Source organism: Aethalodelphis obliquidens, unplaced genomic scaffold, assembly GCF_003676395.1.
Source record: "Aethalodelphis obliquidens isolate GAN/ISIS:26980383/991018 unplaced genomic scaffold, ASM367639v1 scaffold6, whole genome shotgun sequence".
Classification (NCBI taxonomy): domain Eukaryota; kingdom Metazoa; phylum Chordata; class Mammalia; order Artiodactyla; family Delphinidae; genus Aethalodelphis; species Aethalodelphis obliquidens.
In genome coordinates, this window is record NW_020837950.1 from 44,237,344 (window position 1) to 44,255,076 (window position 17,733).

General features: G+C 43.3%; 1 protein-coding gene and 1 long non-coding RNA gene across 6 annotated transcripts in view; one reads left to right on the forward strand and one right to left on the reverse strand.

The window, feature by feature from the left end:
• The window catches only part of PAPSS1 (3'-phosphoadenosine 5'-phosphosulfate synthase 1), a 109,415-nt gene extending 102,786 nt beyond the window's left edge, over window positions 1-6,629 (reverse strand). The window contains exons 1-6 of one of the 5 annotated variants that reach the window (XM_027103455.1): window positions 6,204-6,330; window positions 5,832-5,934; window positions 5,526-5,744; window positions 5,348-5,400; window positions 5,072-5,224; window positions 417-1,349 (exon numbers count right to left, since the gene is read on the reverse strand). In XM_027103455.1, coding sequence (XP_026959256.1) covers window positions 417-431 — 15 coding nt within the window. In that variant the 5' untranslated portion in view covers window positions 432-1,349; window positions 5,072-5,224; window positions 5,348-5,400; ... (1 more) ...; window positions 5,832-5,934; window positions 6,204-6,330. Of the gene's footprint in view, window positions 1-416; window positions 1,350-5,071; window positions 5,244-5,347; window positions 5,401-5,525; window positions 5,745-5,831; window positions 5,935-6,203 lie in introns of all 5 variants that reach the window. The other 4 variants (XM_027103456.1, XM_027103457.1, XM_027103458.1 and 1 more) reach the window with 4 other exon arrangements.
• LOC113618991 (uncharacterized) overlaps window positions 6,189-17,733 on the forward strand; it is a 21,300-nt gene continuing 9,755 nt past the window's right edge. Inside the window, exon 1 of the long non-coding RNA XR_003432235.1 lies at window positions 6,189-6,302. This is a non-coding gene — a long non-coding RNA (uncharacterized LOC113618991). The remainder of the gene's footprint in view (window positions 6,303-17,733) is intronic.

Below are 17,733 nucleotides of genomic sequence, written 5' to 3' on the forward strand. Positions count from 1 at the left end.
GTTGGATTTTATTGTTTTGTTGTTGGTATGCTATGAGTAATTGATCCATCTCAGAGCAAAAGATGGTCACATCCTAGCTGGTGGAGGAGAAAATGCTAGTATCGGATTTTATTTTAAATTACTAGTTTTGCATTTCAGAGTTACCTAATTTATTTCCCCTTTTTCTTACTCAAAGCGAAGAATAGAACAGGGTTTCTCAACCTCAGCATTAGTGACTTTTGGGCCTCAGCATTAACGATAATGCTTTGCTGTGGGGACTGTCCTGTGTACTGCAGGGTTTGTAGCAGCATCCCTGGCCTCTACCCAACAGATGTCAGAAGCAACCCCCCCCCTACACACACACACACAAATATAACAACCAAAAATGTCTCCAGATATTTTCCAAACACACCCCCTGGGGGGAAGTAAATTTTTACCTGGTTGAAAATCATTGGAGAAGAAAACTACTCCTCAAAGGTCAATGTAATAGAGCCAAGCTGGGGAAGCTTATTTCATATTTCAACTTTAGAGAAGCCACTATGCTAAAGGGGAGGCTAACTGACAGCTGGGTACCCTGCTGCAGCCAGGACTACAGAATTGCCCAAAACCGTGATTCCAAAGTTGCTACCATCTCTCGAAATTTCCTTCCCCGGAGAAGAAAGTAAGAACAAATACACTAGTACAGAAATACACACATAAGTAGGAAAAAATGTCAGCAGCCATCCCAAAGTTACTATCTAGATCTGTCCAATATAACTTTCTGAGATGATGAAAATGTTCTACACTGCACAGTCCGATACAGTGGCCACGAGCTTCCTATGGAAATGTAGCACTTGAAACATGGAATGTTTCATCTTAGTTTAACTAAATTTAAGTTGCCACAGGTGGCTAGTGGCTACCAGGTGGGACCATGCGGATCCAGACCCTGCTGTCATTCTTCCCGTTCTTGTTTTCAGTCAACACGGAGGGCATTCTTGGTAAAGTCCAGTTCTCCTTCTCCTTTAGGCCACTTTTCCAGCAGTATCTCCCTAGCTTCCAGGGAAGGAAACTCAGTAGCTGCCCCTGCACACAGCCAGGCCAATGCTCTGAAGGAGGAATATATGGCCTTCCATATGCTGTGTGTTCCATTTCCATGCTCGCTTCATTTTTGGACCACCTCAGTCTTCCCCCAAATCCAGAACGGGCTGCTGGCCTTCTATGAAAGGCATCGAACAGTATGAGGGACAAATTGTTCAGAAAAGGTAGAACTGATAAAAAGGAAAAATATCTCATTCATTTATTTGCTTTTCGATTAACCCTCTCCCAGGTAGAATGTAATATCCATGAGAGCAGGACCGTTGGCTGTCTTTCTACCAGTGCATCCCCAGCACCTGGAACACAGGCACACACAAAGCAGGTGTCAAGTATTCGATGACTTAATAAATAAGAACACCTTAAACAGTGCCCATGTGCCAGCACTAGAGCGCTCTAAATGTATTAAATAACTGAAACCTCATTATAACCCTATGAGATATGCCCTATTAGCTCCACTACAAGCTGTGTTTCATTATCCACATTATTACATTTGAAGACAGTGAGGCACAGAGGAGTTAGGCAACATGCCCAAGATCACACAGGTAGTAAGTGACAAAACTATAATTTTAATTCTACCACGTATGGAGCTTATGCTCTTACTTAAGCTGTGCTAAGTTACTAGTAAGTTATCTAAGACTTTTAATAACAGAAGTACCGAGGCCTACTCAGCACCCTAACCCTTATCCCCATCCTGTTATATAAGGAAAAGCTCCGTGTAGACGCAAAACCTCTATAACGAAATATGATTACATGATACACGATAATAGCAGACTGCAACATAACACAGAGGTGCACAAAGAATTCAGCCTATGTGCAACAGTGTGTGGACACAGGAGGCCACAGTTTCAGTACAGGAGCCCGAGGCTCTTAAGATTTCCACAAGTGATAAAGGTCAACAGGCATCAGGGCAGAAGGAAAGGCTTGTGTAAAACCCTGAGGATGCAAGGTATAGAAAGAGAGTTGGGGCTTCCCTGGTGGCGCAGTGGTTGAGAGTCCGCCTGCCTATGCAGGGGACACGGGTTCGTGCCCCAGTCCGGGAAGATCCCACATGCCGCGGAGTGGCTAGGCTCGTGATCCATGGCCGCTGAGCCTGCGTGTCCGGAGCCTGTGCTCCGCAACGGGAGAGGCCACAACAGTGAGAGGCCCGCGTACCGCAAAAAAAAAAGAAAGAAAGAAAGAAAGAGAGTTGGTGCTGGAGATATGGAGCTATGGGAATTGGGGGCATGGAGGAGAGAGGGGAATGGAACGGCAAACCAGAACGAGATTGTCGTGTGTGCTTCCGAACGGCAATGCTACATCACAGACTACTCTGTGGGTAGTAGGGTCCAGCTCCACTGTAAAGCAGGTCCAAGCTAGGGATTTGGCCCAACATGAGTCTACAAAATAGGGAGTGACACCTGGGTCTGAACTGAGGGCCAGCTAACACACAGTTTGAAATGCTTTATGGAAGGCAGATGAAAACCGGTCCCAATAGAGAAAGGTTCAATCAGATGTTAAATGATACTCATTACACCTAATGCTTCGTCAGACTGAGATAAGAGGAGGCTAAAGGGGCATGCTCATTCTTGATTTTCTTTACTATTCTTGTAGGTACATGGAGACACCTCCCTTCTCTCTAGTATATTCTCTAACTCGAATTTAACCATCAAATCTTTATTTTCGACCTTAACCTAACTCAATCCCTATAGTTGTGCTGTCCACAGGTCCCGACTGAGTTTTTAAAATGTGGTTAGTAAATGTAAAATAGATAGCTAGTGGGAAGCAGCTGCATAGCACAAGGAGATCAGCTCGGTGCTTTGTGACCACCTAGAGGGGTGGGATAGGGAGGGTGGGAGGGAGACGCAAGAGGGAGGGGACATGGGGATATATGTATACATACAGCTGATTTACTGTTATACAGCAGAAACACAACATTTAAAGCAATTATACTACAATAAAGTTGTTAATTAAAAATAAATAAAATGTGGTTAGTCTGAAGTGAGACGTGTGCTAAGTTAAAATATATACTTATGTATATCTTTTAATAATTTTATATTGATTATGATAGTATTAAACTCATTTTTATATTGAGATGACAGTACTTTAGCTATACTGGGTTAAATAAATACTAAAATTTATTTCAACCTGTTCCTTTTACTTTTTTTTTTACTATGACCTCTGGAAAAATTTAAATTGCATTATGTGGCTCACGTTATATTTCTACTGGATAGCCTTGTTCTACAGACTATCTCTACTAAGGCCATCTGTCCCTTACATGCAGCATACTTAATATTGGGTCCACCTTTTACAAGCTCTATGACATCTCTGTGCCTCAGCTTCTTCATCAATAAAATGGAGATACTAATTGGAATAAAGAGGATAACTAACAATAACAGCTAACACACATAATACTCAGACTGTAACAGCTAACACACACACAACACTTACAATATGCCAGACACTGTTCTAAGCATTTTTCATATATTAACTCCTTTAATCTTCACAATATCCCTGTGAGGCCATCACCCCCATTTTACAGATGAGCAAACTGGCACAGAGAAATTAAGTGACTACCTAAAGGTTACACGGTTAGTAAATAGTGAAGCCCAGGTTCGAGTCCAGGCAGTCAGTTCCAGGGTCCTTGCTTTAAACCACTGTCTCTCATGATACCCACCTCAAAAATGGTACAGAAATTCAATAAGTTAATTTAGGTAAAAAATTTCAAACTGTCTCCAGCACATAGTAAATTTTCCTTCAGCGTTTAACTATTATCACCATCACTCCAGCCCTCAACCTACTTCCCAAATTCCCTGCATGCCGCGACTTTTCTCCTCATTTCCCAGGATTAAAACCTCAGGATCCTCTTTTAATACGTCTCCCTCTTTCATTCCCTAACTCTTGTCAGGTCCTTCTTACTCAACCTTGAATGCTCTTAACGGATCTATGCTGCTTTTCCACTACCACCTTAGCCCAGTACTCTGCACCCTCACAACTGTATGAATTAATAGCAGTAACAAGACAAAGACCTTAACTGGTGCTCACGTACCAGGCATTCCTCACGTCTATTAATTCATTTAAACCTTACTATAACCCTGTTTGTTCTCCAGGACTTCTATACCTGGGCTCTAACAGTGTCTAATTTCTTTAGCAGACCTGTCTTCCTGGAATACCAATTTCATTATATGATGGGAACTTTAAAGGTGTCTGGATTCGCTACATGTGTCCCTATCAGTTGATGTATGTGAGAGGAAAAGATGATGGGTGTTCCCTACTGGGGCAAAGAAAGATTTACAAGGCCCTGAAAATTAAAAATTCTAGCCTCATCCAAAATCTCTCACAGAATCTAGTCTCAACTCAGCAACCAAACATTAACAACTATACAACCTAGCCCCATCCCGCTCATTCAATCTTATCTCCAGTCAACAAAAGCCCTCCAGAGTGGTTAAACAGGTCTCTTCATTGTTCCTGGAGTAAATAATGGTAATTATTATTATTATTATTTATATTATTTATAATAATGATATTATATATTATTATAAATAATATAAATTATTATTAATATTAGACCTTATTCATACAGTTCCCCTCTGCCTCAAAAATCTGAGCACACTTCACCTCCATCACGCCCAGACTAAACTAATCTCCCCTCTAAACTGTGATAAGACAGCTGTCTTACCCCACTCACTGGGGTCTATAATGATATATTCACCATCCGGCAAATGCCAATCACAACCCCAACCAGGCCCTGAGCAACTGGAAGGCAAGCACTGAGTCCCTCATTTCTCACCTTCCCCGTGAGTGGCACATGCCTCTACAAAGAACACGCACTTATGTGGCAAATGGAACAGTAAATGAGTTACAGTGTAGCTGAAATGACATGTAAATACCCTAATTCAGCCAACCGTATTTCCCTAACCAGGAAACACCTCAAGGTAACAGGAGCAGTATCAATAGTTTCAGAGCAGTGTTATCACTGCACCCTCCAAGTCATTATCTTCTTTACTCCTCAAAACTCTCCAGTGAAGTACCACTACTATACCTTTAAGTCAGCTGAGGTTTAAAGAAGTCGAGGGTTTTTACTCAGGATCACACAACTACTATACGGCAAAGCTGGAACCAGAGACCAGGCCGCTAGTCCAGCGCTCTTTCCAATGGTCTAATTCCCCTTTTATCTCTTCTCCGTCCTTATCACCTAAGGAAGAGTTAAATAACTAAGAGGGGAAAGGAATCGGGTGAGAATACTTGGTAACAACAGATGTGGTAAATTAATGACTTGAACATTTGTCTGAAATGGCTTTTTTTTTCTTTGACTCACCAAGGGTAATGACGATTTACAAGGCTGCATTTAAACCTCATGATCTTGCTGTACTGTGAAATAAAAATTTCCACCCAAACTTAAAACCAGTATCTTTCCGGCCTCCAGAGCTGGACATCACCTGCTCCACCCCACCTCCTCTACACTTACAAAATCTTAGCTTAAGGCTGTTTCTTACCAAGAATAATTAAGGAAGCAAGCAACCTTCCGAGGTTGCTTAACCATCAAAGCAAACTGGCAGTCCTTGCTAAACGTTATAAACCATTAGTTTCCCCACACTTCACTGTTTCCATGTTATTTGCTGGATATTCCGATTTAGCACCGAATCACAAAGAACCTCAGTTCAGGGCAGTCTCAGCTCATGAATGGCCGCATTGTTGAGTACTCTCCCTTCACGCTGAAAGTCAGAAATGGAAAGACGTGGAGATGGACCCAAACCTGGGCTCACTGCACTGGCAAAGCCAAGAAAAACCAGGAAACGTACCAAAGACGCCTGCCTCTGCCTCCTCCGCAGACCTTCAGGCCACTGGAGGGGGATGCGGGCAGCTCCCCCTCGAGGGATGCAGGTTTCAGCAACCGCCAGCTCACTGCCGAAAGAGCGTCCTCAAGGTCTCCTCTGAGGCGAGGAGCTGGAGAAGGGGGAGTTCTTCCCACGGACCCTGGATCGGACCCCCGCCCCCGCCGCGCCACTCCACCCGGCACAACCCACCGCCCCAGGTGGAAGGCGCCGCGGCCTCGGGTACCACCCCCAATTCTCCAGGGAGGATACAGAGGAGACGGAAGGGAGGTAGCGGCTACGAAATAAGCTGCAGCCGGAGCCTCCCAGAGCCTCCTCCGCACCTCTACTCCGACTCACCCAGTTCTGCGCGTTATTGCTCAGCTTGACTTTCTTGCACAGGCTACCGGGAACCTCCATGGCTGCTCAGCGCGCGGGTGCCCGCGTTCTCAGCGCCCAGTGAGTAGTCGGAGGACTGGAGGCCGGCGTGGGCGGGACGGGAGGGCGGGGTCTCCTCGCGACCGGGCTGGCACGCGCTGTCGTAGGCACGCGCTCGTGCTCGCGGCTCCGACTGAGCGGCGCCTCGGCCCCGCCTCCTAAATGGGTCCGGGACAGAGGTGTGTGTGGGGTGGGGCGAAGCACCGGACGAGAACCGGACGCAGGGGGTGGGAGCTGGCTTTCAGGGCGCGCACCGACGCGAGCGCGCACGACGCTCCTCCCTCTTGATTCTGAAGTAGAGGCGGGGCCTGAGAAGGTAGTCGTGGAACTTCCAGGGTCCCTCCCCCGCTCGCCGCCTTGCGCTGCGCATGCGCAGAGGCTGGAAACGCGTCCCAGGCCTCGGCCCGGAAGGACAAGGAAGATACTAGCTCCCCACCTCTTTGCGGGTTTGGGTGTGTGCTGCTGTTTACTAGATGGCAGAAGACATTGAGGTGGTCTCCCGGCCCTCTGGTTTTTACTCCGTAAACCCGTCCACCAGTTTCCTATCCTCCATATCTGTGCCCTCCTCTCCCTGGCCACATTTAAAAAGGAATTTTCCAGCTTCGCGGAGAGAAGATGTGCTAAACAGCTCATTCTCCACACGTTCCACTTAGCTTTAAAATTCTGCTCAACGCACAGTTTCAAAAAAAAAAAAGTCAGTACCCCATCCCGGGACATCAGTAATTAATGTCTCTCAGGTTTTAGTGGTTATCTGCAAGGTGCCTCCTTCCCCACTTGCAGATGTCTCTTCAGGAGATTTCTGTCGGATACTTCTCACCCGGTAAGCCAGAAAAAGACCTCTATTTTATTAGCTTCTCAGGAAATCCTTAGAGGAATGAAATCCAGGCTGCAGGAGGGCCCTTGGTTACCACAGAGTAGAATGTCCATGTGTGAAGGACATTTTCAAATTCACCGAAGTATACCACAGCTACTTCACCACAGCTACTTCACGGGAGGATGGGCTGGGGATGGAGGGGAGCCTGCTCTAGGAGTTATCTCCCCTTCCACCCCCAGTACCCTAAGGGACTTTCCATAGCTTGTCCCTGGCACCAAGATAGTTGTTTGAAGTGCTTCTCCTCCATAACCCAAAGCCCTACCCTACAAATACACACCAATCCCAAAGACCTGACATTACTGCCTCTTTGCTGGAGGACAAGAGGGAATGAAAAATGCCCACCAAACTAAGAAGGTATCTCGAGACTGAGAAAATGAAGCAGGTGGCTCCATGTAATCAATGGATCCGTTTATTATACAGTAACTTACAGGGTGAGATCATGGAGGACTGTGATCCAGAAGCATTTACAGCTGCATCCGCACTGCTGAGGGGACATTGGGACAGTTGTATAGCTAACCTAGGGTATTGGAGTAGTGCTTAGAAACAGGAAGTGCATTCCTAAGTCAAGGTTTATGGATGGGTAAGTAGTCTCCTGGGCACTGGGAATATGTCAACAAAGGTCTTCATCATTGTCTGGGGACTAAGATAGCATAGAAGCCACTGGGTCCTAATGATTATTAAACAATATCTATTAACTTCAAAGCCCTTGACGACAAGAGAAGTGATTTACTGCAGAGTACAGTCCTGGGTAGGGCCAGTGGAAGGACAGGAGGAACTTCTACAGGCCCAAGTTGCCATCAGTTATGCTGACAGTCATACATTCTTTTTTTTTTTTTTTAATTTTTATTTTTGGCTGCATTGGGTCTTCGTTGCTGCGCATGGGCTTTCTCTAGTTGTGGCGAGCGGGGGCTACTCTTTGTTAAGGTGCACGGGCTTCTCATTGTGGTGGCTTCTCTTGTTGCGGAACATGGGCTCTAGGTGCGCGGGCTTCAGTAGTTGTGGCTCACGGGCTCTAGAACACAGGCTTCAGTAGTTGTGATGCACGGGCTTAGTTGTTCTGCGGCATGTGGGATCTTCCCGGACCAGGGCTCAAACCCGTGTCCCCTGCGTTGGCAGGTGGATTCTTAACCACTACACCGCTAAGGAAGTCCCAACAGTCATACATTCTTAATAGCTAGCAACTCAGTTCCCTGTTTATTTACCCCACTGCTACTGTGTTAATATTAGGCCTTTCCTATATCCAGGATGAATCACAACTAATCCCCGTATCTGGGCATCCTGTGCATCTGCTGCCCACACACTCCATTCTTAACATTGCTGTCAGAGTGTTATTTCTAAAACTTCAATCTTGTTACTTGACCTCAAACTGTCAATGGTTTCCTTGTAGCTTTTTCTCTGGGGACTCTTCATTTGCAGTCTGTATATAGAACTTAATTTCAGTATATTTCTGAATTCTGCCAATAACGGAATGAGCTTAGAAGAGGATCCAAAGCTTCAAATGAAAACACAGCACCACATTTGGAATCAGCCATTTCTCTAAGGAGTCCCGGGAGTCCTGGTTTTCAGAAGGGAGTGGTATTTAGATATCACAATCTGGGCTTCTAAAACTGTTTAGTGCTTCTGAGTCAGTCCATATTTCTGGACTTTTTCAGTGAAAGACTTTTTTCAGGTAAAATATATCATAAGTTTACCTTGATACTATCAATTCAAATGTATTATTTCAGACATCATTCATGCAAATGAGCCTGAAACATCCTGTCAAATCCAAAACAAGAAATTATCAAAAACCACTAGGATTATGTCAAAAGGACTCAGAAGCCAAACTGAAGCTTTCCCCTGTCAAAATTACACAATTAGAGCACTACAGGGATAATATCTATAAGGTATTGAAGCAAATCAAATATGTTTAAATCTAAATGTTCATAATGATGACAATTTAAAAAGAACTAATTGTCACACTTGGAGGATGCTAACAAACCAGCTCATTGTTTTGAAAACTTATAAATAAAAGGAAAGAATTAAGCATTTACTCTGGCTGCCATCACTAACTGTAAGTCAGGTAATGAAAGAGCTGATTGTAAGGAACGGCACCAAAAACGCAGGAGAGCTTAAACAAGCTTTATTTGGGTACGCTCCCGGGCGAGGTTCACTGATCCGAGAGAAAGGGGCCAGAAAAGTCGGGCCCGGGCGAGGGTTTAGGCAGAATTTATAGGGGAAGAAGGGAAAGGGGTGTGGTGAATCCGGGAGGGCGCTGGGTATTCCTTATTTGGTGGTCTCTTCGGGTATCGTGGGGGACCGTTAGTCCCGCCCCTCGAAAGGCAGGAAGGCTGGGCCGGGTGGAAAGTCCCCAGGTCAGTTCCTGGAACTGGGTGGTCCGGAAAGTCTCCAGGTCAGTTTCAACCTGTGAGTCTGATTGCGTTCCCCTGCCTCGGGCCAGTTGGCCTTACACTGATGAGAGGAAGTTTTTCTTTGTAGACATACAGCTAATAAATTAGGAAGGAAAGGTAGATTTTATAATGTCACCATTTTACAACTTTAAATGAAATAAATGGATCAAGACAATGGTCCTCAATGGCTGCTAAATCATGAAAATAAAGAACATTAGAACTTTCCTGCTTCCTGATGAAGTATTAATGCCCCCCAAAAAGTTAAAACTGATCTTAAGTCTTCAGGTTTCATTATCAATTTATAGCTAATGCAGAGGAAAGAGGAAGATGTAAAATCACCATAAATGCAATCAGTCAAGTCCAAACTGTGAAAAACTACATCATAAATGACCCGACTCTTCAATAATTCAATTATAGGAAAAACTAAACAAGAACTAAAGATTATGAGAACTTATGAGAACTATCAAGCAGTTGAAATACATGAACTTATCTGAACACTGCTTCAAACAAAAAAATATTTTTAAATACAGGAAATTTAGAGAGTCCCTAGACTCTTGATATTAAAGACATTCTTTTGGCATTATAATAGCATTGTTATTATATCTTTAAAGGAGTAATTTTAGAGATCGGTATTGAAAGATTTACCAATGAAATGGCAATGCCATTGGTATTCAGGAAACAAAATTCATCTCCTGGAAATTAAAAACAAGATAGCAGGAGTGGAAGAAAAGGTGAAGATATCTTTCAGAATGCAGAGCAAAAACCCCAAAAGATGAGAAATAGAGGAGAATTTTTAAAAAGAAAGAACAGTCTAGGAAATTTAAGATTCAAATATTAAGAGTTCCAAACAGAGAAAACCCACCAGAGGAAATAACCAAGGAAATTATTCAACAAAATTTCCTATAACTGAAGGATTTTAGACATTTGTTGAATGTCCAGCTTAACAGATAAAAATCAAAGCACAGCACTATGAAATTTCCAAACCGTGTTCCCCAGTGTTCTGAAACTGTTTGGAAATCCTACAAGCTTCCAAGGAGAAGATGGAGCGTTCACAAAGAAAGAATCAGGAGTATACATGAATTGAAGCTATCAAGAAACACACCAAGAGCTAGAAGACAAATGGAACAATAGCTTCAGAGCTCTAATAAAAAGGTATTTCCGCAAAAGAAAAAAAAAGGGAAAAAGAAAAATATTTCCAATTTAGAATCTAGAATTATCGTACACCCTCTCTTAAAGAAATATTAGAGGATATGATTCACCTAAATAGGAAGAGAAAAACATGGCATCCAGAGAATAGGAGTTCCCACACAGGAAACAACTGGAGGGAATTCTAGTGAACGGAGATCCCAGGATGACGGCAGTGTACCAGGTCTAGAAGATAATCATTCAGAAGCCTCTCCAAGAAGTCAGGAAGCCCTTGGAGAGCCCTGTTTAGGAAGATGAAATTGATAGAGCATTTGACGGGAATGACCATACTGAAAATAATTTAGATAGGTGACAGAGTTTGGGATTAAATTAGTGATAACTACTTAGAAAACTAAGTCATCAAAAAGGATACATTGGGACTTCCCTAGTGGCACAGCGGATAAACTCCACACTCCCAATGCAGGGCGCCTGGGTTCGATCCCTGGTCAGGGAACTAGATCCCACATGCATGCCGCAACTAAGAGTTGGCATGCCACAACTAAGAAGCCTGCAAACTGCAACTAAGGAGCCCGACTACCGCAACTAAGGAGCCCACATACTGCAACAAAGGAGCCCGCCTGCTGTAACTAAGACCCCATGCAACCAAGACCCCATGCAACCAAATAAATAAACAAATATTTTTCTTTAAAAAAAGGATATATTTATCGCACCCTTTCTGTACAAACTGTATTTCAGGGTAATCAAATAGTTGATAAGGGAAAGCTCAGACTGATAGAATTTTAGCTAATAAATGCAGAAGGAATGTTGGCATTTAAAAATCACCATTTTAAACAACTGACGAGGGAATTCCCTGGCGGTCCAGGGGTTAGGACTTGGAGCTTCCACTGCAGGGGTCACGGGTTCGATCCCTGGTTTGGGAAATGAGATCCCGCGCTGTGTGGCACGGCCAAAAATACACCTGAGGGGGTAATTGATATAGGCAATAACCATTAGCGACTGATAAAAGTATTAGGTGAAAGGTAGTGTGATGGCTAATTTTGTGTCAACTTGACTGGGTCATGGGGTGACCAGATATTGGTTAAACATTATTCTGGGTGTGTCTGTGTTTCTGGATGAGATTAACATTTGAATCAGTAGACTGAGTAGCTTGCCCCTCTAATGTGGTGGTCTTCATCCAATCAGCTGAAGGTCTGAGTAGAGCAAAAAAGATGACTCTTCCACAAGTAAGAGGGAGCTCCTCCTACCTTACTTCCTGGAGCTGAGGCATTGGTCTTTTCCTGCCTTCAGACCTGAACTGAAATGTTGGCTCCTGGGTCTCCAGCTTGCTGACTGCAGATCTTAGGACTTCTCAGCATCCACGATCACATGAGCCAATTCCTATCTATCTGTTTATCTATCCTATTGGTTCTGTTTCTCTAGAGAACCCTGACTAATACAGGTAGGAAAGGAAATTTTATAATGGACACATCAGGCTGACACCACCTGCGTCCACTTGTTAATCTTAGCATCTCTAAAACTGGGACAGCAGATATCTTGTACCTTAAAATGTGAAGTAACAGGGAATACTCAGCACTATTGTTTTAGTTTGGGTTGTTGAAGAAGCAGGCATGGAAAGAAGGATTCGAGTACAAGTCATTTATTTGGGAGGTGATCCCAGGAAACACCATTAGTGGAACAAGAAGGAAGTCAATAAAGAGTGTGCTATCGGGCTACCCTGGTGGCGCAGTGGTTGAGAGTCCACCTGCCGATGCAGGGGACGCGGGTTCGTGCCCCGGTCCGGGAAGAACCCACATGCCGCGGAGCAGCTGGGCCCGTGAGCCATGGCCGCTGAGCCTGCGCGTCCAGAGCCTGTGCTCCGCAACGGGAGAGGCCACAACAGTGAGAGGCCCGCGTACCGCCAAAAAAAAAAAAAAAAAAAAGAGTGTGCTATCAAGCAGCCATGGTGGGTAACTGGAGCTAAATCCCACCAGGGAACTCTGAGAAACAGTGTAGAGCGTGTCCTTCAGAATATCTCACCTGAGGGAGAGAACTAGGGCATTGATACAACTCCCTTCAGTCATTATTCAAGGACTACTCCCAGGGAGTGTTCATTCTCTGGTACTTTTGGATTACAATGCACATCTATAGAGAGGGCACTAGTCCTAAAGAAAGCCCTCATGCAAAGAGATGGCAGTAAGGGCAAAGTGGATGTGGATGGGCACCAGAAGTGTTTGCCAGAGCTGCTAATGAAGTATTCTTTTTTTTAAAAAAAAGCATATTTCTATACTATTTCTTTTTTATGTAAGAGTACTTTTTTTTAAGATGAGAAAAGGCAAAGAATTTTTCAAAGAAAACCACACAAGCCCACTTAAAAAAAAAGAAAAGAAAATAAACTGTCTCCAGAGGAAAAATATCATGCTGGAAAGGAGGGCTAATAATAGTTTTACTACATGGCTCTGCTCTAAATCACACATATTTAGTCATAATAATGTAAACTATGAATATAAACATTAACAAAATTGCAGTATGACTAGCTGGAGAGTTTGAGGGGATACAATGAGTGTGTCTGTGTTGGTGTGTGTGTTTGTGTGATGATGATAATAGGAGAGGAAACAGATAAATCCTCATTTTCCATAGTGAGAGAACAAGAGATATTGTCTAAAACATAAAGACCAAGAATAGCAATACACCCATTGTTTCAAGATGTGGAGATATATACCAAGGGAATTTGCTAAAAGACTTAAGAGTAGTTGCCTCCAGGGAAGGAAAATTGCTCTCTGTTTTAAAATTCCTTATTGAATTACTTGACTCTAAACTATTTGGATATTATCATTTTGACACACATACAAAAAAACTTTTTTTGGAAAGAGTGAATTAGAAGTCAAATGAAGTTATCATGTGAGAACAACCCTGAAGATGTTTGGCTTGAAAAAAGGAGCAGAGATATGGGACATCGTTGAAGGATAATACAGAATCAAGATAGGATAGTTTAAAAAGAAAGGAGAAAAACTAGAGTAAATTGTATGCTGATGAGAATGATCCAACAGAGAGAGAGGGTAACTGATGGATGGAGGTCCTTGCGGCTGAGAATCCAGAGAATAAGTAAAGACAGGCCTTTAATGCGCAGTAAGTAATTCCTGCAAAATAAAGTAAAAGGAGAGGACGTGCACAGATGCCAGTCCATTTGTAGAGGTAGTGGAATGATGAGGGAATTTCCACTGAAGGTTTTTATTTTCTCATTTAGTACGAAGCAAGCCCATTAGTGAGAGAGGACCATACTTTGAGAACTATTGCTGTAAATAATGGATGGGCATTCCTAAATATCTATAACTAAGTAATTAACCTTAGGCATTAAGATTTCTCTCGTAATTTAACTGTATATTTCAAACATCATAAAAATTGAAAAGAAAAAATTAAATATTTTAAGCTAAACTGAGGAGCTATAAAAATTAGGAAACCCAGAGCAACGTGTATTTTAACCCTTTGGGTACACAGGTATTCTCAGTAAGAGAATAATAGGTAAGTAAGCTTGGTAATATTGTAAGTCATTTACCTTGGTACTATTGGAGCATCAGTCTCAGAAGTTCACCTGGGAGAATTAAAAAGATGCCACACAAGCCAGAGATAAATGGTCATTAGGATCTCATTCACCTCCGTACTCCCTCATTAAATCGTCACCAGCTGAGAAACTGGTGTGATGGTTTGGAAGCAGTCACGGATATTTGGTTTCCACCTGGGAGGAATCACCATAGATTCAGGAAAGTTCCCCTCAAGTCTCTGGGACTTGCCAGATGATTTCTAAGTCAGTCTGTAGAGAAAATGACCCCTCTAGTCAAGGTGGTTCCATTTTCTCCACATTTTATGTGTGAAGATATATGAAGATACGTAAAGGCATATCTTCTCCACTAGGGGGATTTGACTGAATAAAGAAAGGACTGAAAGAATCCTTGAAATATCACTCAATTTCATCTGAAGCATTTCCTTCTGGTTAACATTGTCTTTTTTTCCTTAGAAAAACCCCCCAGATAGTGAATTGCATAAGACCAGTTACTAAAAAAAAAAGATTATATTTTAAAATTATGGCTCATTCAAAATTCAAAGGAGATCTTCAGAGTGACTGGAAATAACTTGCTAGAAATCTACGTTTTCTACTTTGCCCATATGACCTTGGGGAAATCACATAACTTGTGGCGGGGGCAGTTGGATACATTTATCTCAAAGGACTCTTCCTCTAAAATTATTTTAGGTTCTTAATTTGTGTCATCTATACATGTAAATAATAATTTAATCAAAACCACAAACTGTCTTTAAGTACCTTACTATATGTAAAGCACTGTGTTAATAATTTCTGTGTTAAAGTAGCTAAGTAGTAAGTAAAAGGATACATCACCAAACACAGCACATATTTTTCTCCCTACATTCTTTCACCGTAATTATTGAGATTCATCCATGTTGCTCTGTGTATCAATAGTTCATTCCATTTTATTGATGGTTAATATTTCATTGTATGTTGTTATGACTTGATCAAATCACATTTGTGAAGTGGAGCATAGGGTGCTGGATGGTGAGCTGTGGCTCCACTACCGACAAGAGAAATTGAGGCTGATTAAAGGAGCTCCAGAGACGGGCGCGAGCTGTGGCTAACAGTGCGGACCCCAGGGACGGGCATGAGACGCTAAGGCTGCTGCTGCCGCCACCAAGAAGCCTGTGTGCGAGCACAGGTCACCCTCCACACCTCCCTTCCGGGGAGCCTGTGCAGCCCGCCACTGCCAGGGTCCCGGGATCCAGGGACAACTTCCCCGGGAGAACACACGGCGCGCCTCAGGCTGGTGCAACATCACGTTGGCCTCTGCCGCAGCAGGCTCGCCCCGCACTCCATGCCCCTCCCTCCCCCCCAGCCTGAGTGAGCCAGAGCCCCCCAATCAGCGCTCCTTTAACCCCGTCCTGTCAGAGCGAAGAACAGACGCCCTCCGGCGACCTACACGCAGAGGCGGGGCCAAATCCAAAGCTGAGTCCCTGGGAGCTGTGAGAACAAAGAAGAGAAAGGGAAATCTCTCCCGGCAGCCTCAGAAGCAGCGGATTAAAGCTCCACAATCAACTTGATGTCCCCTGCATCTGTGAATACATGAATAGACAACGAATCATCCCAAATTAAGGAGGTGGACTTTGAGAGCAAGATTTGTGATTTTTGCCCCTTTTCCTCTTTTTGTGAGTGTGTATGTGTATGCTTCTGTGTGAGGTTTTGTCTGTATAGCTTTGCTTTCACCATTTGTCCTAGGATTCTATCCGTCCGTTTTTCTTTTAATTTTTTAAAAAATTTTTTTCTCAAAAATAATTTTTTATTTTAATAACTTTATTTTCTTTTATCTTTATTTTCTTTTATCCTCTTTCTTTCTACTTTTTCTCCCTTTTATTCTGAGCCGTGTGGATGAAAGGCTCTTAGTGCTGCAGCCAGGACTCAGTGCTGTGCCTCTGAGGTGGGAGAGCCAACTTCAGGACACTGGTCCACAAGAGACCTCCCAGCTCCACATAATATCAAACGGCGAAAATCTCCCAGAGATCTGCATCTCAATACCAGCACCCAGCTTCACTCAACGACCAGCAAACTACAAGGCTGTACACCCTATGCCAAACAACTAGTAAGACAGGAACACAACCCCACCCATTAGCAGACAGGCTGCCTAAAATCATAATAAGTCCACAGACACCCCAAAACACACCACCAGACGTGGACCTGCCCACCAGAAAGACAAGATCCAGCCTCATCCACCAGAACACAGGCACTAGTCTCCTCCACTAGGAAGCCTACACAACCCACTAAACCAACTTTAGCCACTGGGGACAGACACCAAAAACAAAGGGAACTACGAACCTGCAGCCTGCAAACCCCAAACACAGTAAGATAAGCAAAATGAGAAGACAGAAAAACACACAGCAGATGAAGGAGCAAGATAAAAACCCACCAAACCTAACAAATGAAGAGGAAATAGGCAGTCTACCTGAAAAAGAATTCAGAATAATGATAGTAAAGATGATCCAAAATCTTGGAGATAGAATAGAGAAAATGCAAGAAACATTTAACAAGGACCTAGAAGAACTAAAGATGAAACAAGCAATGATGAACAACACAATAAATGAAATTAAAAATACTCTAGATGGGATCAATAGCAGAATAACTGAGGCAGAAGAAGGGATAAGTGACCTGGAAGATAAAATAGTGGAAATAACTACTGCAGAGCAGAATAAAGAAAAAAGAATGAAAAGAACTGAGGACAGTCTTAGAGACCTCTGGGACAACATTAAACACACCAACATTCGAATTATAGGGGTTCCAGAAGAAGAAGAGAAAAAGAAAGGGACTGAGAAAATATTTGAAGAGATTATAGTTGAAAACTTCCCTAATATGGGAAAGGAAATAGTTAATCAAGTCCAGGAAGCACAGAGAGTCCCATACAGGATAAATCCACGGAGAAACATGCCAAGACACATATTAATCAAACTGTCAATAATTAAATACAAAGAAAACATATTAAAAGTAGCAAGGGAAAAACAACAAATAACACACAAGGGAATCCCCATAAGGTTAACAGCTGATCTTTCAGCAGAAACTCTGCAAGCCAGAAGGGACTGGCAGGACATATTTAAAGTGATGAAGGAGAAAAACCTACAACCAAGATTACTCTACCCAGCAAGGATCTCATTCAGATTTGATGGAGAAATTAAAACCTTTACAGACAAGCAAAAGCTGAGAGAGTTCAGCACCACCAAACCAGCTTTACAACAAATGCTAAAGGATCTTCTCTAGGCAAGAAACACAAGAGAAGGAAAAGACCTACAATAACAAACCCAGGGGCTTCCCTGGTGGCGCAGTGGTTGAGGGTCCGCCTGCTGATGCAGGGGACACGGGTTCGTGCCCCGGTCTGGGAAGATTCCACATGCCGCGGAGCAGCTGGGGCCCGTGAGCCATGGCCGCTGAGCCTGCGCGTCCGGAGCCTGTGTTCCGCAACGGGAGAGGCCACAACAATAAGAGACTCACGTATTGCAAAAAAAAAAAAAAAAAAAAAAA